The sequence below is a fragment of the Pan paniscus genome, chromosome 2, assembly GCF_029289425.2.
Source record: "Pan paniscus chromosome 2, NHGRI_mPanPan1-v2.0_pri, whole genome shotgun sequence".
NCBI classification, from domain to species: domain Eukaryota; kingdom Metazoa; phylum Chordata; class Mammalia; order Primates; family Hominidae; genus Pan; species Pan paniscus.
In genome coordinates this window covers 15,122,551-15,147,100 of record NC_085926.1, presented here as the reverse complement: position 1 = coordinate 15,147,100, position 24,550 = coordinate 15,122,551, and the positions used below count along the sequence as shown (strand labels likewise).

At 39.6% G+C, this 24,550-nt stretch overlaps 1 protein-coding gene and 1 pseudogene across 1 annotated transcript in view; one reads left to right on the top strand and one right to left on the bottom strand.

Moving 5' to 3' along the window:
* Nucleotides 1-20,785, top strand: part of LOC100980925 (collagen alpha-4(VI) chain-like) — a 39,392-nt gene extending 18,607 nt beyond the window's left edge. Inside the window, 6 exon segments of the mRNA XM_055109456.1 lie at nucleotides 2,517-2,851; nucleotides 4,098-4,176; nucleotides 6,155-6,300; nucleotides 9,292-9,384; nucleotides 10,990-11,043; nucleotides 20,681-20,785. Coding sequence (XP_054965431.1) covers nucleotides 2,517-2,851; nucleotides 4,098-4,176; nucleotides 6,155-6,300; nucleotides 9,292-9,384; nucleotides 10,990-11,043; nucleotides 20,681-20,785 — 812 coding nt within the window.
* LOC117977934 (small ribosomal subunit protein eS1-like) lies at nucleotides 19,881-24,050 on the bottom strand (annotated as a pseudogene).
* Between the last annotated feature and the right edge of the window lie 500 nt (nucleotides 24,051-24,550).

Here is a 24,550-nt window from a genome sequence, read left to right as displayed (position 1 = left end):
TGTGAAGCACGTGCTATCATTATGATACTCAATTTCCAGATTAAAAAAAAAAACAAGAAGGGAGAGGTTAAGAAACATAGACAGGAAGTCATAGAGGCTGGGTTTGAATTCCCCAGCAGTTTGGTGTCAAAAGTTCAACCACTAAGCATTTTGTATGCCTATGAAGCCTCTGTATAAGAAACTAGGGCCATACCTGGGTCAAGATTTTTGTTTGTTTGTTTTGTTTTGTTTTTAAATTTTTAGACAGGATTTCACTCTGTCACCCAGGCTGGAGTGCAGTGGTATGATCACAGCTCACTGCAGCCTCAAACTCCCAGGCTCAAGCGATCCTTTCACCTCTAGCTGGGACCACAGGTGAGTGGACATCGGCTCGTTTTTTTTTTTTTTTTTTAATTTTATGTAGACACAGAGTCTCCCAGTGTTATCCAGGCTGGTCTTGAACTCCTAGACTCAAACAATCCTTCCTCTTTGTCCTCTCAAAGTGTTGGGATAACAGGTTTGAGCCACTGTGACTGGCCTGGGCTAGGTCTTATTTTGGAAACAGAGACTTAAGTTTGGAGGACTAGGATGAGAACCCTGCATTCCACCAAAACTTTGAAGTCCAATTTTCTAGGACATTAAATTAATATCTTTGCTTATATTGACAAAAAATATAACTACTTTGCAGTAGTCTAGCCAAATTTGAAAATCATCTGAAAAGAATGCACATGTACAATTATTTTTAAAAGAAGCATGAATTATGGCATGTCCTACATTAAGTAGTTCAGAGTTTTTTAGTCACCAAAGTCCTATTTTTTGTTTATATGCAGGTAGGTATTACACTGGGGAGAAGAGGAGATATAGGATTCAGCTTCTTTTTTCAGTTTATTTTGCCCCTTATAGTAAGTTAGGATTTATGTTTATCTTCAACTTTGTCTTTAAATTTTTTGATGAAATTAGCTAGACACTTTAATAAGGGCTAGACTCTAATTAATTATAGAATTCTAGAATCATAAACCTGAAAAAGACCTTAGAGATTACCTGGCAAGATTTAATCCTCTCCATTAAAAGGGAAAGAAATTTCTTCTTGCATTTGTCAATTATAGAACAGAGCCAGCTGGAAATGTTCCTGGTGAAAATGTGAATTAGAAATGTTGGAATAATATGCCATACTACAAAAAGGAAATTCCTTTTTTTCTGAAATTAGGTCCAATATAGAAATGGGATTTACATCTGTGAAGGCTCATTTTTATAAATTTGAATTACATATTTAAAAAACCAAACCAAACTAAGATATTTTATGTGAAAGGAGGAGAGGAAGGCATTTTCTGTCTTGGCAGTTCCAGAAATATATCTTACCAGCTAGCATGGAGTATGACATTTAAGGGACTGAATGCTCATGGCTCAGCTCTGATCTCAGGTTTTTGGGAAACTTTAAGCTACTGTCCATGGTGAATGGTCTACTACATATTTATTTTCCCTCAAATTGTTCCTCCCCATTTGCAGTTCTGTTCTTGCAGATTCCGATACAGGTATATAGATTCTGTTATAGACACAGATCCTTACATCATCATATACTCTAGTGTGTGATGATCTAAGGAGAAAATGTTGGCATGTCCTGGATTGCCTTGGACAGTCCTAAGTTATGCTTGTTGTGCAGAAGTAATTAATAGGTGCCCTTTTAAGGTTGTTACATTTTAATTCATCCAACCAGATTCTAACTCAGATGTGTCTCTGACCATCAACTTTTGATCCTTAGTGGAATTTTGTGCAAAATTTTATTATATACTGGTAAGTGTGTAGGTATAGCCTGAAATATTAATTGGCCTTCAAATTCCAGAGAAAAGCTTCCCAAGAGGGCTTAACTATTTTTAGACATAAGAAACAGATAATTGGGAGTGATTTTTTCCTGACATTTTCTAATATGCTCCCATGCTGCTGAAACAAGGTATAGGCATGGGTGGTGAATGAGGAAAAACACTTTCAGGGAAGAAGGAAATAATTCCAGTTATTGTTGAAAGAGACTTAAGGCTCATTTATATCCTTTTCTTCATTGATTTGTCAAACATTTAATGAACATCTGTATTAGGCAATTGGAAAATTAGATGGCATAGTCATTACCATCAAGGAATCCTTGTTTAGTCGGGAAGGTCAAATAAAGTAACAACGAGCATGCACGGGCATTTAATAACTTAACATGAGGAGGTGAGGACAAGAACCAGAGAGTGCTTGGTGAGTGGGGTGGGGCGGACACTTGAACTACGACTTGAAGGACCAGACTGGGGTGGGAAGATGGGAAAAGACACTTTAGGCAAAGGGAATAGGATCTGCAGAGGCATAAAGCTATGAAACAGGATGTATTGTATCAATTAGCTTTTGCTGTGTAACAAACAATCCCAAAACTTAAACTACCACTATTTAGCTTATACTTCTGTGGGTTGGCTGGGGGTTTGTCTTTTAGGGCTGGATTGGCTGATATCTTCTGGGCTTAGTTATGCACCTGCAGATGACTAATTTTATTTTCTTCACCTTCAAAGGATGCAACCTGGATTTGTCTGTAGGAGTTGATATCTCAACTCCTTCAAAGAAAGTTCAGCAGAAGTTTCAAGGGTTACTGCCAGAGCTGATGCAACAGTTGGCTTTACTTTCTAACATCAGCTGTGGCATTTCTGATCAGATCGACCCAAGATTCCGCTACTTGGTTCCTGGCTCAAATGGCCAGCTTACCTTTGACTCAGACTTTGAAAAATACAGTTATGAGATCATCCAGAAGTTCTTGGTTCATCAGGCTGCCAGGAATAACAATATGGATGTGAACTTTTTGCAGTCCTTGGGAGATAATGCTATTCATCTCTCTTCTGCTAAAGTAAAGGTAATAAATGCTGAGAACCCTTGCTATGGAGCCATCAGGTAGGGTAGAATGGATAAGGCTTTGTGACTGAGGCCAACTAAATTGTTCTTAACTGGTGATCTTACACAGAGGAAAACCATCCTGTTACACAATAAAACCAACAAGAGATGCGTTTTCATTCAACAACAAATATTTTTTAAGCCCTAGATGTTCTATGCTCAATAATGCTAGTAGGAATATAAGAATAAAGTCCCTGCTCTCAAATTGCCCACGGTTTAGTGATTCATATTCTGCCATAACATAAATTCATTTCCAAGACAACTTGGAAGGTGTTTTAAGACTCCTTAGCTTTTTATGGTCACTCATTACCATTTAGAGTAGGCTTGCTATTTTTCCAGTCAGCATCTTGAACTGTCTTTAGTGAGAGCTATTTAGTACAGCTCACCCCTCAAGCCTCTCCCTCCCTTCTGCTGTCTCTGAACTATATACTCACAAAAGCCCACAGAGATGGAAAGCTTTTAAGTGATGTTTATCACATCACATAATAGGAAATGACATCCCCAAACTTCATAACTTAGATTTACGTTGTTATGCATCCAATGGATGTATTTTTTGACTAATATCATCCATGTTTTATTTTTTATTCCTGTTTTAAATTAAAAATTTCTTATGAGCAAATAAACACATTTCAATTGTAGAAAATACATTACAAAGTATAACAGAAATTAGCAACAACCACCCCCACATCTCCTCCCCTCCATCCCCGCCCACACTGCATACACCACACATGCACACACACCTCTCTGTTAATATTTTGCTATTTTTTGTTGATAAGGATAAATATTATAAGCATTTTTGGAAGGTATTTTTAAATAAGTTCAGCCGATTCAAATCCTCTTTTTTTTCCAGGGGGATGGGGAAGTTGAAATAAAGATGAATGCGTAATAAAAGAATAAGTAAAAAGGAACAGGGTGAAAGGCTAGGCATAACCAGAAAAACTCACTCTTGAATTTTAAAGAAATGTACAATTTATAATATCCACTTTATGCATTCCTTCTCCCCTTCCCCTCTGTTCCCTCCCTTCTTTCTCCCTCCTTCCCTTTCTTCCTTCCCTTCCCTCCTCATCCCTCCTTTCCCTTTTCCTCCCCACTCTCACTGTCTTATTACCTTCCTTTTCTCTTCCTTCCCCACTCTCCCTCCTTCCTACTTCTCTTTTCTCCCTCCCTCCCTGTCTGGCTCTGCCAACCCCCTTTCTCATAAACAACAGGTCCTTTTAGTGTTTACAGATGGACTGGATGATGATTTAAAAAGACTGAAAAAAACATCGGAGTTTCTCCACAGCAGAGGTAAGTGCATAGGGTTGCCCAGTGTGGGCCTCCCTCCCTCCTCCCACTGGAACTGAGGCACTCAGCTCTCCAGATGGCACTGGACTCTATGAAGCTTCCTGTGTGTTCACCCAGTGCGTGGGGCTCAGTGCTCATGAGGCTGATGCCCAGTCTCATTCTTTGTATGAGCCAGAGGATGTTTTGGGGCTGAAACTCCCTGCCTTCTTCAACAATGTCCCTGACACTGACCGGGGTCTTCTGACTCAGACAGGACTAGCTTTTGAGGGTTGGAGGTTGAAGGTACAACTCCTACTTAAACGGTGAGAGGGGCTGTTTGTTCTTTTAGCCCAATCTGGGGTCCATATGTCGTTTTCTCCTAAACTCTGGAGTCAGTCTAAAGCTGGGCTCTGCTCTTTGCATTGTAATTCTGCCCTCTTTGCTCTTAATTCTTCCTCCTTCTCCATCTTCAAGAGCTCCTGCTGCTAGTCTATATGGCATCTTTGTGCAATTAGAGAAGGACATCAAATACACTGCATGGATGCAAGTGTATTGGGCTCCTGGGTGGTGAGGGGTATGCTGGCTGGATTTGGCCATGCATTAGCTCTCTCAGATGGGTGTTCTTGTGCAGCACAACTTGTTCAACTCTACACTATGACTCTCACCATTCCCACTTTGTGCCATGTAAAGGCTCAAAAGCAACCTGAGGATGCACAACCAGCAACTTGACTTGCTCAAGTTCCTTTCACCTCTTTTCCTCTTCAGTCGAGTATATTCAACATATTTTGCTGGGGACGATGTTTTCCATTGGTTAATCATGTGCTAGAATATCTTTTTATGACACCTTACTCCCATCTTAATTCACTACATAGATCGCCACTGGAAGTTTAAATTGTTGCATGTTTTCTGGAGGGGATTTGGGAGTATGTAACAAGAGACTAAACTTGGCTTACATGCTATGCTAGATCAGAAATTCCATTTCAAAGAATTTAGTTTTAAGGAATAATTAAGAATATGTACACAACTTTTAACCACACAGTTGTCAAGAAGCTTGTTTACCATAGCAAAAAGCTGATCTGTATGTATGTGCCAAGAATTTACCGTTCAAACTATTAACAGTAATATTTGTTTTGAAATTCGACAAACAAGGTGATTTCTAGTTGAATTGCCAAAATACCCTTGTTCATTTGTATTTTTGTTCTGTGGACAAATCCAGATGATCTCTTAATGCCTGCGTTGGTAGGATAGGCTAGATTATGCAGCAATAACAACCTCCAAACCTCAGTGACTTAAAGTAGCAAGAAGTGATTCATCTTTGCCTCCTGCTCACCATTCAAGAACCCAGGCTGAAGGAGGGTCTATCCCAACAGCTGTTTTTGTAATTGCTGTGGCAAGGGAAAGGAAATGGGGCAAATTGTGTACTACTCTTAAAATTTCTCCTGGGGATTAACACATGTCACTTCTGTTCACATTTAATTAGCTAGAGTGAGCCATATGGTCACTTCTAACTTTTATGAGATAGATAATATTTTACAGGTAAGGAATTGAGCCTCAATGAGTGTTTATAACCTGACTGAAGACGTGCGATCCTATCATGTGCCCTTAAGAAGAGGAGCCAGAACATCTGTGAACAGCCACAGTGACTGCCACAATTCCTAAGTGTAAACCAAAAGTCAACTTCAGGGATAGGCTTAGAAGGATCTAATTTAATACAACGAGGGCTGAAAACCGTCTGTGAAATGATAAAATGGGGGCTATAAGAGAGCTATGAGAGTCCTTTGTGGTTCTGCTCAACTTTCAGCTGGTGGGATTGAAAGGTATCAGACAAATTCTTCAAGAAGGCATGCCACAAACTAGTTTTAATTGTAGCAAAATGCAGTTTGAGACAAGACAAGTGAAGGCTATGGTAATGGTGGAATGATGGATGAATATGTGGGGCTGAGACAAAGATGGACCATTCAAAAGACATGAAAGTAATCTCCCACCTGTTGAAATTGTGAAGGATTCTCTGGACTCCTAATCATTGGCCTGGAAGGTGTCCATAAATTAGAAGAGCTCCAGGAGCTGGAATTTGGCAGAGGGTTTGCATATAAGCAACCTCTGAGCATCAAACTGCAATCCCTCCCAAGCGTCTTACTGAAGCGACTTGTAAGTACTTTTTAAAAACACAAACCCATAGCCAATATCATACTGAATGGGCAAAAACTGGAAGCATTCCCTTTGAAAACTGGCACAAGACAGGGATGCCCTCTCTCACCACTCCTATTCAACATAGTGTTGGAAGTTCTGGCCAGGGCAATTAGGCAGGAGAAGGAAATCAAGGGTATTCAATTAGGAAAAGAGGAAGTCAAATTGTCCCTGTTTGCAGACGACATGATTGTATATCTAGAAAACCCCATTATCTCAGCCCAAAATCTCCTTAAGCTGATAAGCAACTTCAGCAAAGTCTCAGGATACAAAATCAATGTGCAAAAATCACAAGCATTCTTATACACCAACAACAGACAAACAGAGAGCCAAATCATGAGTGAACTCCCATTCACAATTGCTTCAAAGAGAATAAAATACCTAGGAATCCAACTTACAAGGGATGTGAAGGACCTCTTCAAGGAGAACTACAAACCACTGCTCAAAGAAATAAAAGAGGATACAAACAAATGGAAGAACATTCCATGCTCATGGGTAGGAAGAATCAGTATCGTGAAAATGGCCATACTGCCCAAGGTAATTTACAGATTCAATGCCATCCCCATCAAGCTACCAATGACTTTCTTCACAGAATTGGAAAAAACTACTTTAAAGTTCATATGGAATCAAAAAAGAGCCCGCATCGCCAAGTCAATCCTAAGCCAAAAGAACAAAGCTGGAGGCATCACACTACCTGACTTCAAACTATACTACAAGGCTACAGTAACCAAAACAGCATGGTACTGGTACCAAAACAGAGATATAGATCAATGGAACAGAACAGAGCCCTCAGAAATAACGCCGCATACCTACAACTATCTGATCTTTGACAAACCTGAGAAAAACAAGCAATGGGGAAAGGATTCCCTATTTAATAAATGGTGCTGGGAAAACTGGCTAGCCATATGTAGAAAGCTGAAACTGGATCCCTTCTTTACACCTTATACAAAAATCAATTCAAGATGGATTAAAGATTTAAACGTTAGACCTAAAACCATAAAAACTCTAGAAGAAAACCTAGGCATTACCATTCAGGACATAGGCATGGGCAAGGACTTCATGTCTAAAACACCAAAAGCAACGGCAACAAAAGCCAAAATTGACAAATGGGATCTAATTAAAATAAAGAGCTTCTGCACAGCAAAAGAAACTACCATCAGAGTGAACAGGCAACCTACAAAATGGGAGAAAATTTTTGCAACCTACTCATCTGACAAAGGGCTAATATCCAGAATCTACAATGAACTCAAACAAATTTACAAGAAAAAAACAAACAACCCCATCAAAAAGTGGGCGAAGGACATGAACAGACACTTCTCAAAAGAAGACATTTATGCAGCCAAAAAACACATGAAAAAATGCTCATCATCACTGGCCATCAGAGAAATGCAAATCAAAACCACTATGAGATACCATCTCACACCAGTTAGAATGGCAATCATTAAAAAGTCAGGAAACAACAGGTGCTGGAGAGGATGTGGAGAAACAGGAACACTTTTACACTGTTGGTGGGACTGTAAACTAGTTCAACCCTTGTGGAAGTCAGTGTGGCGATTCCTCAGGGATCTAGAACTAGAAATACCCTTTGACCCAGCCATCCCATTACTGGGTATATACCCAAATGACTATAAATCATGCTGCTCTAAAGACACATGCACACGTATGTTTATTGCGGCATTATTCACAATAGCAAAGACTTGGAACCAACCCAAATGTCCAACAATGATAGACTGGATTAAGAAAATGTGGCACATATACACCATGGAATACTATGCAGCCATAAAAAATGATGAGTTCACGTCCTTTGTAGGGACATGGATGAAATTGGAAATCATCATTCTCAGTAAACTATCGCAAGAACAAAAAACCAAACACTGCATATTCTCACTCATAGGTGGGAATTGAACAATGAGATCACATGGACACAGGAAGGGGAATATCACACTCTGGGGACTGTGGTGGGGTGGGGGGAGGGGGGAGGGATAGCATTGGGAGATATACCTAATGCTAGATGACGAGTTAGTGGGTGCAGCGCACCAGCACAGCACATGTATACATATGTAACTAACCTGCACAATGTGCACATGTACCCCAAAACTTAAAGTATAATAAAAAAATAAATTAAAATAAATAAATAAATAAATAAATAATAAATTACCTTAGGGAAAACTGAAAAAAAAAATTTTTTTTAAAGTCTTTCCATTCCTAGGAAATACATATCGAAGTACTTAAAATGAAATATGTCTGCAGTTTACTTTCAAATATTCATCCAAAAAATTGTATAGATGTATACACATGTATGTATGTGTGTAAACATGTATGCCTAAGCGGCATCAGAGATACTTGGTCTTTGTCCCTGGTTCCTGGCACAGAGCTCCTAAAACCTAATTTCTTGAGTTAAAAGTGATAGGAGGATCTTTTGTTCAAATGAGGGACTCTTGGCAGGGCCCCTAGATAGCTTCAGGATGGGGACTGGTTGCTAGAAAGATGAAACTTTGATTAGAAGCTTAGAATTTTCAGCTCCACCTCCCAACCTCTGGGGATGGGTGAGGAAGTGAGGACTGTTAATCACCAATGGCTAAAAATTTAATCAATCACGTGTAATGGAATCTCTATAAAAACACCCTAAATCATGGGGCTCAGAGACTTAAGTTGGTGACATAGTAAGGTGCTGGGAGAGTGGTGCTCCCAGAGAAGGCACAGAGCTCCACCTCCCTTCCCCATACCTTGCCCTGGGCATCTCTCCCATTTGGCTGTTCCTGAGTTTTATCCTTTATAATAAACCTGTAATTATGAATAAAAAAATAAAAAAATAAAAACACCATCCTTTGCTGAGTTCTATTAATTATAATAATTTTAAAAACATTGAGAGAATTTTGTCTTCTTAGTGTGTAATGTGATATAGACTAACACAGATGAGAAAATCGTATGTGATATGGATCTGTTTTTCAGGATACAATTGTGGAAAGAACATGCTGCAATATATATGCAAAGTGTTTTGGAGAAGATGGGTACAGAGGTGATTATGGGAGTTCTGGGAGGAAGGTAAGAATTTGTCAGGTGTGAATAGGGGGAAGGAGAGAGACGATATTTCAGTACCCGCTACATACCAGACTGTGTTATGTATTTAACAGCATTTTCTAATTTTACCCCCCTAACAAACACTTTTGGTAGATGTTATTTTACATGTGTGAAATTGAGGCTCAGAGAGGTGACATCACTTTCCCAAAATTGCATCATTATGAAGATGCATTTGGGAGTTAAGCCCCTATGTCTCCCTAAGTCCCACATGATTTCCACCATATTATGCTACCTTCTTGTGCTCATTTGACAAATAATGTCACAAATTCTGCCACTGCACAGAAGTTTTCACTTATCTACCATATTTGCACTTGTCCAACATCTGCTTTCTTTATAGTAGTAAATGCCTCTCTCCCATCTAACATTCTTTTCTACAGCATCAAACTCTGAGAAAAGAGTTGCATCTCTGTTAATTCTAGGTTAACCAATAGGAAAATTACTACTTAACACTTCTAAGGGAGAGTATCTCATTAGAAATGGTCCTCAGATATTCAGGGCTGGCAAGTTTCCATTATCACAGGGATTGAAGCTTTATAATGAGGGTATAATCACAGACACACAGGTAAGGTTAAATTACACCCGCTGGCTTTGTGTCATCTTTTTACATGTTCTCTTTGGAAGATTTTCCATGAAGTTGTTGGAATGAGCTCTTCAGGGCTTCGCAGATCAATCTTTTAAATTTAGAATAGTATAAAGTTTACAATTACTGTTTGAAAAATAAATTGTAATCATGCCTTAGCATTAGACTTTTCCCTGTCATGTTGTTATTCATTAACAGATTGGAGAATCAGAAAATCAGGTTTAGGAGCTTCTTGATATGTTTCTTTGCAGCTTGTGCCTGTGCCTCTAAGGCCAAAGATGGGAGTATTTTGAATTTTTGACTTCTCTGCTGTTTCTGTTTGCAAGAATTCAGTAGATGGTCATAATGACTTTTATATCTTTGTTGATCACAAATAAAATATGCCTTCCAGGTCTTATTGACCAGCTTTTAGACTAAATAAACACATCTGACTATAACATGGCAAGCCAAACTTCCTTGAGAGGAAATGGTTTGTGTGTTTTGGTGTGTAAGAGGTAGTAAAAGAACAAAACAAAACTGGACAGTTGCGTCATACAGAAATAAACAACCATTTCTCATGAATAAGATAGGCAGGAAGAGCTTTGCTTACTGATGTTTTGTAAAACAAGGTTGAAAGCTTCTTTAAGAGTAACAGTTTTCCTTAAGCTTTTAACTAGAAACTAGTCTTGATTTGGATTTTTACAAGAGAATGACTTAAGAAGGTATTTTGGAAAATAAGAATAGTTTGATATACTGACTATTAAGACAAACAGGTATGCATGTTTTCACTGTAACACTGGACAAGAATATTTGTTTCTGTACATCTCTGCACATTGTGCCTGATATTCAGTAGATTCTCCATAAAATGACAACTCCGTGAGACAAGTATATCTCTATATAATAGAGATATACTAATATATCTCTATTAGTAATAATTTTTATTTCATATAGATTTGAGAAATAAATAATTTAGAGGCCAAGTTATTTATTTTGACTTCTTGTCTTCTCAGGGAGAGAAGGGTTTTGATGGGTTACCCAGTCATCCTGGTGAGGAAGGCAGATATGTAAGTACTGAATGTTATTTCTTTACTTTAAAAGAACATGGCAAAATGGATCAAATATTAGCAATATTTAATTGCACCTAAGTCATGAAAGTTTTTCTCATCTATGCCACTTAAAGTAGGTCAAAAGTGTATATATAAAATAGACATTTATTATAATAAATGCCAGGCAGATCTGCTTTTTAAAGATACAGTTTCTGGAATGCATTAATGATTCATTATGGCTGTTTTATTTTTTAATCAATGAATTTGAACTAACTGAAAATGTGGTCTGTGTCTAGTGTGCAGGGATGTCAAAGTAGTTGTTAATCATGAGCTAAATTGCAGATAATCTGTTACTATTACTAAGCTATCTATATTTGTAAATGGCTAACAAAATAACTGAAGAGAATCTAAGACCATTCTTACTACGGGTCATTCAGATGCTTCCCTATGTGGCTGAGAATGTGGGAGTTATAGTTAGCCACCAATGGCTTGCACGTAACTCTGGACACACCCCTGGGGATATGCTGGGCAAACAGAAGTTATCTATTAGTCATGTCATTGTCTGTGGAGAAAATGTATATTAAAGAGAGAATTGTGAGCTAGGGGACTGGGATGTGATAGGGACCATCTTTGTTACATAATATAAATGCCAGAAGGATTTTTAAATCCCATGGTTTTCAGTTAATTTTAAATTATGGAAAACCACTTTGCCACTGGTGCCTATTTTAAGGTTGATTCATGTATATACCACTGGTTCTCAAACATTTTGGCCTAAGGATAACATTATATTCTTCCCCCCACCCCAACTTTATTGGGGTATAATTGACAAATAGAATTGTATAATTTGAGATGTACAATATAATGAGTTGATATATATGTATACATTGTGAAATGATACTAGAATCAAGTCAGTTAATATGTCCATCACCTCATATAGTTACCATTTTTTTGTATGTGGCGAGAACATTTAACATCTACTCTTTTAGCAAATTTCTAGTATATTATATAGTGCTATTAACTATAATTACCATCTTGTACATTAGAACTCCTGAACTTACTCACTTATAACTGAAAGATTGTACCTTTTAACCAAAATCTCTCAATTTCCTGCACCTCTCAACTTTTACACTCTTAAAGATTATTGGGAACCTTGAAGAGTTTTTGTTTATGTGGTTTCCATGTATTATTATTTACCAATTTAGAAATTAGGACTAAGAATATTAAAAATTGTTTATCTTATTTCAAAATAACAACAATAAACTCACTAAAGTTAACACTCATGACATATTTCTTTATAAAAAATAACTGTATTTTCCCAAACAAAAAATATTAGTGAGAAAGTGGCATTGTTTAGCATATTTAGCTTACTGGAAGGCAGCTGGATTTCCAATCTGTCTCTGTATTCAGTCTGTGGTGATGTCACTTGCCATGTGGCTTCTTGATAACTTTACCACAACTTGGGAGAGAATAAGAATGAAAAAAAAAAAAAGACATTTTGGTGTAATTGGAAAAATAACTTTAACTTTGTGACCCTCCCAAAAGGATCTTGGAAACACGAGGGGCCCTTTGACCATGCTTTCTGAACCATTGGTATCTATGTTATCATTGCTCCACTTAGAGTGGCACATTGTTTTATTATTCTGAACATTCAGGGTGTTGGAAAATAAGCAGAAATCAGAGGAAAATGTAGCTGCTGAGACCCATGTAAGCTCATCTATTTCTTGTTTTTTTGTTTTTTGTTTTTTGTTTTGAGATGGAGTCACATTTCTTTATGTTTACAAGATAATTGCTCAACTTTTCTATTTATTTTTCCTCAGTAAGCACAGTCTTAGGTGTTAGAAATTCATTCAGGAACATGATTGATGGATTTTTGCTATTTTATTTAGAAATAATGAAAATATTCCTTCCCATTTTTATTATGTTTTAAAATGTCCTTTAAGTGTTATTTTATTTTTTCTGCCTGATCTGTGGTTCAATGAGCCCAGTCAATGTTAGGAGAATGACATAAGGTCCATCCCACCCATTAGGACCATTGACTCCAATTTCAGACAAACAGGATAAACCAAATTCTTGTCTGTCTAGAGTGAAAGATGGTTTTGTCCCCCTTCTTTACTGTGCCAACATTATAAAACCAAGATATTTTGTAAAGACCCTTTAGTACAGGGCTAGAAATATAGTGCAAGTGACATTTATAATTTTAAATTTTATAGCAGCTATCTTAAAGAAAGTAAAAAGAAACAGGTGAAGTTAATTTTAATAATATATTTTATTTATCTCAATATATCTAAAATATTATCATTTCATTAGTAATTAATATAAAAATTAATAAGACATCTTACTCTTTCTATACACTATCTTCTAAATGTTACTTTACACTGAAGGCACATCTCAGTTTGGACCAGACACATTTCAAGTGCTCAATAGCCCCTGTATTTGACAGAACAACTCTAGTAGGTCTTAGTTTCTTTTTAATGCATTTCTCACAAGAGAAGGCGACTTCACAATGTGTTGTCCTCTGAATGGCTTTTAATGTTGTTGGCTTGAAAAGCTGGTCAGATTGGTCTACTCAACAGCAGAGACATCTCTGTGCAGATGTAGACCAGTTTCAGAATAGGGCCCATAAATTTGTAAGTTCAAGTTGAAAGTGTACAAGAACAAATAACTAAATCATTGTTCCAGTTACCCATAACTTACAGTCCCACTGCCCCCTACAGCTCTCACAACTTAGTTGTGTAAAATAATCATTTTATTATGTTCACAAACTCCGTGGGTGGGGACACTGAAAAAGAAGCAAAAGAGGGGCCTCTTTCTTCCATGCCTGGGGTCTCAGCTGGGTTGACTAGTCTCAGACTAGACCGTCTGGGCTCTAGAAGCAGGAGTTGGAGGACCCACTGCCCCTTCTCACATGTCTGCTGCTCTGGCGTCTTAGCTGGAACTGCACAAGGACAGGTGGAGCTGGAACCGACAGGAAGTACTCCAGCAGGGAGGGTCTGTCCTGAGAGTGAGTGCTCCAAGAGACCAAGGCTGAAGCTGCAAGGCTTATGACCCAGCCTCAGAAGTCAGGCTGTAACATGGCTTTCTCATGCTGTTGGTTGCAAGCCAGTCACTAAGTCCAGACCAGATTCAAGAGGAGGAGACTTAGACTCCTCCCCAGCATGGAGGAGGGGCATGGTCACAGGGCATGTGGAATGGGAGATATTGTTTTCTGGCTTTGGAAAATGCAATCTGTCAGACTCCCAAATTCTAGATATTTTTTAAAAATATGTTATGAATGTGTGGTTAAATAATAACTTACGCATTGGTTACACAGCAAAACCTTACTTATGGAACAAAGTCAGATTTTCTAAGGTCACAAAAAATATTTACATAACTTTATAGTAACAAAAACATCTAACATTTGTTGACAGTTTTATATATGCCAGACACAGGGCTAAACATTCTTAGTTTCCTCTCTCTATATATATATATGTAATAACATATATAAATATAATAATAACATATATACATATTATTATTATGTGTATATATGTATATATGTTATTATTATTCCCATTTGTCATAAAATAGCCAAGCATTTGAAAACCTTTTAGTGGTGTTAGTCTTTCCATTAAATCATAGCTATTATTTATAGCTTTAAGCAAATACTGTGAGTAGATGAGAGACCAATTTTTAAACATTATAGAGCTTAATATTTGAATTAGAAATACTGTTTTCCACAGCAGCTACACCATTTTACATTCCCACCAACAGTGGACAAAGGTTCCAATTTCTCCACATCCTTGCCAACACTTGCTATTTTCCTTTTTTTTTTTTAATAGTAGTCATGCTGAGTGGGTTTATTTTTAGTTTTGTTAAAAAATAAATTTTTCCTTGATGTCTCTGCTTTTATCAAGAACATTTGTTTTGTATATATCAACTATTTTCTAATAAACACAACAACCAATTTTTCACAACTGATAGCACTATATATTGCAATATAGTACAGTAGATATTTTAGGATCGCATTTTCCAGATGAAGCTTAAACACCACACATTGAAGCTAAAAATACAAATAGACTAGGAAGAACGGAGGAAAACAGACATTTATTTAGCATCTACTGTGTGTGAAGCCCTGCATTAGGCATTTTGTATGTATTATCACATTTAATCTTCATCACAACCCTGCTAGTACGTGTTAATACTTTCGTTCTATAGATGCAAAAGTAGAAACTCAGAGAGAGTAAGTGACTTGTTAAGGTTGGAGAGGGTTGGAGATGTGTCCAAAACTGTCTGTCTGATGCCAGAACCTATGCTTTTCTTGTTATCTATTGCTATCTAAGTATAAAACACCTCATTTGTTCAATCCATATACTTTGTGAAGTATTTCCAATACAGCATCTTATACATTCAATACAACAATCCTATGAGATGACTAGAGTCAGTATTATCTAGATTCACATTTATAAATGGTGAAAATTGTGATTCATGGCATCTTGTGATCTTGTGCTTTTGTCTTAGCTCACACAACAGGCTGGAAGCAGAACTAGGACTCAAATACACGCCCTTTCATTCTAGATCCATAGTTCTTCTCATTTTCTCGTGTCTTTTTACTGTCCTGAATAGCATATGTAGTTATCAACCTAATTAAGTCAAAGTTAGATGTTACAAATGTAGATTGTCTTTTGATTAAAGCTCATGTGACGTGCAGTACTTTCCAATTGATATTAATCAACTTGGCAAAAGGCATGATATCTACCATTCCCTTCCTAATCTAATACCTAGACGAAAAGGTTATATTTATTAATATAATTCAGTAAGTCATTCTTCAAATCCTGGTTGGATGTCTATTGTATGATATCAGATGCTGTGTTTGGGGCTAGAAATGCAGTGATAAAGAAATGAGACATTGTCTTTGTCTCCATGAACCTCACAATATAGCAGGAGATTCTGATGTGTAAAACCACATTTCACTATGATATGTGCTGATTTGTATCCTCCAAATACTACAAGGAAACTGAAGGGACAGTTGGGTGGGGCCAACAGAAAAAGCTTCTCAGGAGAGGAGGTGACACAGGACTTATACCTTAGGAATGGGTAAGAATTCACCTGGAAGAGAAAGGGTCAAATAATGGTTTATTCCTTGAGGGACCACAACGAAACCTCCATCCAATTTCAGCTGACTGAAGAAAATGTTCAGACAGACCTTCTGTTTTACTTGAATTCTGAAGTTTTGCCCATAAGGCTTAACTGAATTGATTAAAAAATGCAGATAGTTTGGGTTTGTGTGGTTTGGAGTCATCTCTATGAGCAGTTGATGGATTAACAATCTGAGTGCCTTACAGGTGACCTGAGCAGGTCTTTGAGGTTGTAAAAGCAACGGTAAGGACCAAGTCATATTTTGGTCATTTTGAAGGTCCTTATTGCTGGCTTGAATTGGCTGTAGCTTTGCCCCAGCCACTTTGCCCCAACCACTTTGACCCAATCTGGAGCTCAAAAAACATGTGTTGTATGAAATCAAGGTTTAAGGGATGTAGGGCTGTGCAGGACGTGCCTTGTTAACAAAATGTTTGCAAGCAATATACTTGGTAAAAGTCATCGCCATTCTCTAGTCTCAATAAACCAGGGGCACAATGCACTGTGGAAAGCCGCAGGGAGTCCTGTCCTTGAAAGCCGGGTATTGTCCAAGGTTTCTCCCCATGTGATAGTCTGAAAAGTGGCCTCGTGGGATGAGAAAGACCTGACGGTCCCCCAGCCCGACACCCATAAAGGGTCTGTGCTGAGGTGGACTAGTCAAAGCGGAAAGCCTCTTGCAGTTGAGTTAGAGGAAGGCCACTGTCTCCTGCCTGCCCCTGGGAACTGAATGTCTCGGTATAAAACCCGATTGTACATTTGTTCAATTCTGAGATGGGAGAAAAACCGCCCTATGGTGGGAGGTGAGACATGTTGGCAGCAATGCTGCCTTGTTATTCTTTACTCCACTGAGATGTTTGGGTGGAGAGAAACATAAATCTGGCTTACGTGCATGTCCAATCATAGTACCTTCCCTTGAACTTCATTATGACATAGATTCTATTAGTCACATGTTTGTTGCTGACCTTCTCCTTATTATCACCCTGCCCTCTTACTACGTTCCTTTTTGCTGAAGTAATGAAGATAATAATCAATAAAAACTGAGGGAACTCAGAGACCAGTGCCAGTGCAGGTCCTTGGTATGCTGAGCGCCGGTCCCCTGGGCTCACTGTTGTTTCTCTATACTTTGTGTCTTATTTCATTTTTGTCTCTCATCCCACCTGACTAGAAATACCCACAGGTGTGGAGGGGCAGGCCACCTCTTCATTATGAGATTACAGGCATGAATAACCCCACCTGGCCACCTAACTCACTCTTGAGAGGCCAGAAGTGATGCTGGAATTTTCTTCCTCTGTGGTTTAAAAAGGGAAAATTAGGGAGAACACAAGGCATGAGAGATGCAGCGATGGATATGTCTACATGGAGCTTCTGTCTGCATCCAGTAGAAAATGCATTTCTAGGCACCAGGTTTAAGAGCGAAAACCTGGAGTCTTGTCTGTTAGCATTCTCCTTCCCCGCAAACCAGAGAGGGAATACATTTTGCTCCAGCACACCCGGATGTAGGAAATGTCACATTCCTATTTCTGTAACTTCAGTTAAATCTGCTCTGAGTCCCTGGATGCCTGGCAGGTGGAGAATTCAATCTTGTCGTTACCAGCATTCCTTTCCCTTCTCCATGGGCTTATGTAAGAATTCTGGGCTTACACACTGTTGGAAATCCAGGTAGGAACTACTTCCCCGAACTCTCCGTTCTTCCAGCTGCTCATGATCCATCAGCCTTTTTTGGGCCATCTGCTATAACAAGACCCTCCTCACAGCATCATTCCACTGACCCACAGGCTCAGCCCCAGGGACCCTCACTGTAACAGGTCTCCACTATGCATAGGAGCTCACAAAAACCTTCTCTTCATCTTGGCTTCCTCTGATATCCAGCCACTCCCCCCTTCTCACCTTAAACACAGATGGCAGCTCCTTCCCATCATTCCAAACCTTGGGGATTGTCCAGCCAAATTCTCTTCAGACACCAAAGCTTCACCCACCCTCTTCATGGAGATGATGCAAGGGCATCTGAGATCTTTGGAAGCCCAGTTCTCACCTCTTTGGGTTGGGCTGAGAGTGGGAACTAGACTCTCTTTTCCAAGTGCCATGTTTATTTGTTCATCATTATATTATCTCCAATGCCTGGCACATAGGAGGCACTACAGACTGACACATAGTAGGTACTATTAGTGTCTGTATAATGGGACTCTTGAGGTCGAAGCTATTAGCAGAAACCTACCAAGCAAAAGGATGGAAAACCGACCACCAAAAAAAAAAAAGAAAAGAAAAGAAAACAATCATGGCTTTGAGCTCTAAACACACAAGGCACCAGCCCAAGTTTGGGCAATTTTAATACAACAGCCATTTTGCCTCCAAACAAACTGGCACTGGAAACCTCCCTCTGCCTCTTAAAGAGAACCAGTTTCTCTTTCTCTAAGTGGGCAGCATTTCTCCCCGGTGACAGTACCCAGCCCACTGCCACCAGCAAAGGACTGCATCCAGGAGCCAAGAGCTTGATAGTTTAAAGAATATATTTTATAGGGAAAAACAAAGTAACATCCACATAAATCTGGAACTACCACCACTTTCCAGAGGCCGAATCCCATTTGTGGAGTTTCTGGCGTCTCAAGCACCTTGCAGTCAGCTCAACTACATACTTTTGGGATTCGTTGCAGAGAAGAGTGAAGGTTATCTGCAAAATAAAGGAACTAGGGCTCAGAATTCCCAGAGCAATCCATGACAGAGGAGGTGAGTAGAAAAGGGAAGGGTGAAGTCAAAGAGATAATTCAATGAGTTGGCCAACACCAAGCAAGGATCATGGGACCCTCTCCATGGCCCCACATCTCAAATGAAGTCAATAAAACCCATCAATGCTTGGTGTAAGTGTTGTATGCTCCCGGAAATGAAAGCAGGGGCCACATTTCAGGTCAGCAGGGTCGGAGGTAGAGGCAAAGGTCATGGACTTGTGGGCCCTGGAGGATGGGATGATTCTGAGACATTGAATCCCTACACTGATCTCAGTAGAAATCTCAGGTAGGGCTTCAACATTCGTGGCCCAAGGACTCTGTGAGCCTGAGAGCAAAAGCCTTGGTGCATGTCCCGGCTCCATCAATCCCAACTGGGGCTTTGAACAAGTTACTTATTTTTTTAACTAACGTTATTTTAATTGACAAATCATAATTGTACACATTTATGTGATGTTTTGATATGTGTATACAATGTGGGATGATTAGATCAAACTAATTAACATGTCCATCCCCTAATTTACTGACAATTTTTATGATGAGACATTTGAAATGTAGCCTCTTAGTTATTTTGAAAGATACAGTATTATTGACTATAGTCACGCTGCTGTGCTATAGATTTCAAAGCACATAATCCAGCAACCCAACTTCTGGGTATAGACAAAAAAAAAATCGAAATCAATATGTCGAAGGGATCCCTACATTCCTATGTTCACTGCAGCTCTATTCACAATACCCAAGATATAGAATCAACCTAAGTGTCCATTAGTGGATGAAAGGATAAAGCAAATGTACTATATACACACAACGGAATACTATTAACTCTTAAAAAAGAAAGAAATCCTGTCATTTTCAACAACATAGATGAACTTGAAAGACATTGTGTTAAGTGAAATAAGCCAGGCACAGAAAGACAGATACTGCATGATTTTACTTATATGTGGAATCTAAAGAAGTTGAACTCACAGAAATAGAGAGTAGGACAGTGGTTATCAGGGGCTGGGGTGGAGGAAAGGTAGGGGATAGGAGACACTGCTCAAAGGGTACAAAGTTTCCAATAGGAAGAATAAGTTTTGAACAAGCTAAACTCCTCTGAAAGCTCAGTTCCTCATCTGTAGAGCGGGGACACATCATTAACCTTCTAAGGATGTTGCTGTGAGAGTAAGAGATGATGTTCAGCACAATACCTAACGTACAGTCAGGTCTCCTTAAGCTTCAACCTGCGTCACCATGACCTCTACATCACAGGACAGAAAGGCTCACAGCCAGTGTCTCAGTTCCCAGTGAAAAGTGGATCCCAGACCAGGCTGAACAGCAGGATCCCTAGGGGATACCCCACCCTACTCAGTCAGAATCACCAGAGGTAGAGCCTGGGTATGTATGCATCTGTGTGTGTGTGTGTGTGTGTGTGTATGTATGCATGTATGTATGTATGTATGTATGTATGTATGTATAAGAGACAGGGTCTTGCTCTGCAGTCCAGGCTGGAGTGCAGTGTCACAATCATAGTTCATTGCAGCCTCAAATTACTCCTGGCCACAAGCTATCCTCCCACCTCAGCCTTCAGAGTAGCTGAGACTACAGGCGCGTGCCACAAAGCGCGGATACTTTTTTTTTCCTCTTTATTTTTGGAGAGAGTCTCACTCTATTGCCCAGGCTGGAGTGCAATGGTGCAATCTTGGCTCACTGCAACCTCTGTCTCCTGGGTTCAAGTGATTCTCGTGCCTCAGCCTCCTGAGTAGCTAGGATTACAGGCATGCACCACCACACCAGGCTAATTTTGCTTTTTTCATTGTTGTTTCTTGTTTGTTTTTCACAAATAGGACTTGTTATTTGCCAATGTTTTAAGTCTGAACTTTAAACAGATTCTTGGACTGGTGGTTCATATCCATCAGCTCATTCAACTTGAGCATGTGTCTCGTCCCTAGTGGGTTTTCCAGAACTACTACCGTCACCACGAAGCTCCATGCCTTTCAAACCCAGGGTTCTCCAGCATTTTTACTTTTCTAATGAAGACATCATGGAGAGGATAAATTGGCAAGCCTTTTCTACATCTTTTCCAATGTTGTCTGGAATCAATTTATTAACCATTTCTTTCAAGTCATTTGTCTGCACCTCTCAGGTCATGATTTCCATCATCTTCTTCTGGATTTGGCAGACTGTTGGTGCTAAGCATAAGAGGTCTTCGGTATCAGATTGTTGTGTTTTTTAGTAAAACCAACACAAAACAGAAGAAAGAAGTAACCATCGGTAGTCTTGACATCAACATGAGCTTCAATCATTGTTGAACATTTTTCAACCTTGGAACATATTTTGTCACAGGTAAGACCCATGCCATAGAAGTTAGTCAGGCAGTTTTTGCCCTGAACATCTTCAGTAATCAGCTTGAATTTTCTAAATGCAACTTCATCATTCTGCAAATCAGCAAGACTCATTTCAAACACAAGACCCTTGAGACCATCAGATGCAATTTGGGTTCCTTGGGTCCTGGTGACGAAGTCTTTCCAATATTTCTTATATTGAACATAGCAGGTGCTTTCACATCATACTGATCTTTCTTAGAGAATGGACCAACTACTTTCTTCTTAACTCCCTTTTTGCCACCTTTCATAAGGCACTTGTTCTTAACAACCGCCATGGTGCTGCTCAAAGTACCAAAAGCCTAAATTTTATATTTTTGGTAGAGAAGAGGTTTCACCATGTTGGCCAAGCTGGTCTTGAACTGATGTCAGGTGATCTGCCAGCCTCAGCCTCCCAAAGTGCTGGGATTACAGGTGTGAGCCACTGCACCCAGCTGATATTTATTTTTTCTTTTTTTGTACAGACAGGGTCTTGCCATGTTGCCAAGGCTGGCCTGGAACTCCTGGCCTCAAGCAATCCTCCCACCACAGCCTCCCAAAGCACTGGGATTTCAGGTGTGAGCCACCATGCCCAGCCTGGAATCTATTTTTAAAGCCAATCAAGTGTTGAATAAAATTGCAACTTGGGCTGTTTTTTCTTTGCATTTTTTACATTTCAATGGTTTTTAATATATTTGGAGATATACGCAAACATTACCAGTCAATTTTAGAACATTTCATGACCTCAAAAAGAAACCTCATACCCTTTAGCTAACACCCCCATCCTCCCATGCCCCTACCAGCCCTAAGCAACCACTAATCGACTTCCTATTTCTGTAGATTTCCATCTGAATGAAATCATGTAGAATGTGACCTTTCATCTGTTTTGAAGGTTCATCCACGCTGTAGCGTATGTACTTTCCTCCTTTTTGTGATCAAATAATATTCCACCATGTGGGTAGACAACAATCGGTGTATGTCTTCATCTGGTGATGGGCATTTGGATTAATTTCCTCTATGGGTTATTAGCAGTGATGCTATGGTAATTATTCATGTACAAATTTTTGTGTGGACCTGTGCTTTCATTTTTGAATATGAAAATATGGCACATCTCCAAGGAAGACATACAAGTGGCCAATAAGCACATGAAAAGATGTTCAATGAAACTCATCATCGGGGAAACAGAAATCAAAACCACAATGTGATACCACTTCATACCCATAAGGATGGCTAGAATCGAAGATAGAGAAAATTGGCCTGGTGCGGTGGCTAATGCCTGTAATCCCAGCACTTTGGGAGACCGAGGCAGGTGGATCACCTGAGGCCAGGAGTTTGAGACCAGCCTGGCCCACATGGTGAAACCCTGTCTCTACTAAAAAAATACAAAAATTAGCCAAGCATGGTGGCAGGTGACTATAATACCAGCTACTCGGGAGTCTGAGGCAGGAGAGTAACTTGAATCTGGGAGGTAGAGGTTGCAGTGAGCTGAGATTGTGCCACTGCACTCCAGCCTGGGCGACAGAGCAAGACTTTGTCTCAAAAAAAAAAAAATACAGAAAATAACAAGTGTTGGTGAGGATGCAGAGAAACTAGAATTGTCATACACTGCTGGTAGGAATTAAAATGGTGTAGCCACTGTGAGAAACAGTTTAACAACTTCCCAAACAATTCTACATAGAGTTACCAAAAGACCCAGTAATTGTACTCCTAGGTATAGGCCCAGCTTGGGCTCTTTTAATCTATGGAAAATGAACTATGGGTACTTGGCAAGAACAAAGAGGGAGAGAGACAGAAATGGTGCCATGAGGGCACATTGATTGGTCTCTAGTACACAGGGCTCCTACTGCAAATGGTCTCTAAATGACTTCATCGGTTGCTCATAAAAAAAATCACCCTCTGCTCCAACTGTGGAGGAAGAAGTATGGATTGGACCTGGTGAGCCACGGTAAGACTGACGGCTAAACTTTATGAGTGATGAGGGGATTTGCACGTATAATCTTGACTGTACTAGATTCTTTATTTTATCCACTGTCTTTGAAAACCTAACTCTTGACTAAGAACTGACTTTCCTGTACTTGTTGTTGACTCTAAGTAAATTTCCAATTCCACATAGTCCAAAGATGATGTGCTGAGAAATCTCTCAAAGGAAAAATGCTAAGAATACAGGCAGAGTAATGCGGCAAATTTTGCAGAACACAAATTGTACTTGTAGGTACGAAGCACAAAACATTTTCATGAGTAAAGAAAAAAGTGCTCTTCATTCTAGTAGACGCTGCAGGATGAGGCCGATCAAGGTGCTTGCCCAGCTAGACCTTGGGCTCTTACCAAATTTGTGTTAGAGTCAACTCTGATGGAGTCTGTATCTCAGTCATCTTTTTTTTTTTTTGACATGGAATCTCGCTCTGTCTCCCAGGCTGGAATGCAGCGGGGTGATCTCAGCTCACTGCAACATCTGCCTCCTGGGTTCAAGCGATTCTCCTGCCTCAGCTTCCCAAGTAGCTGGGGCTACATGTGCGTGCCACCATGCCTGGCTAATTTTTGTATTTTTAGTAGAGATGTTTCATCATGTTGGCCAGGCTGTGCTCAAACTCCTGACCTCAAGTGATCCACCTGCCTTGGCCTCCCAAAGTGCTGGGAGTACAGGCATGAGCCACCATGCCCGACCTCAGTCATCTTTTATCCTCCACGCCTGGCAAGTTCTAGACACACTGTGGTTCCATACAAGTTTGTTGAATAAATAGGAGACAGATAGAAAGTGGGAACTCTGGAAGTAGAGAAGATTCCAGAAATTGTGCATATTTCCCAGAGACTGTGGCCAAATTCCTCAGTCCTGCCAGAGTTTCTCTATCTCAACTCAAACCTTACATGTGGGCCCAGACACAGTGGCTCACACCTGTAATCCCAACACTTTAGGAGGCTGAGGTGGGCAGATCACTTGAGGCCAGGAGTTTGAGACCAGCCTGGCCAACATGGTGAAACCCTGTCTCTACTAAAATTACAAAAATTAGCCAGGCATGGTGGTGTGCACCTGTAGTCCCAGCTACTCACTCGGGGGGCTGAGGCACAAGCATTGCTTGAACCCAGGAAGTGGAGGTTGCAGTGAGTCACGATTATGCCACTGTACTCTAGCCTGGGCAATAAAACAAGACTGTCTCAAAAGAAAAAAGTACCCCTATGTGTGGGCCTTGTTACAGAATTAATGTTTATATGGACACTATGTACATGGGTGTATGTTAAGAGCATGAGTCATCCACAAGATTTAAGCAAAGTCCATTTAGAAAGCTCAATGCTTTGAGCTTCCACTTGCTTTGCTGCCTGTGTCCTCAGAAGGAGGCTTCATCCTTCCATGTAACC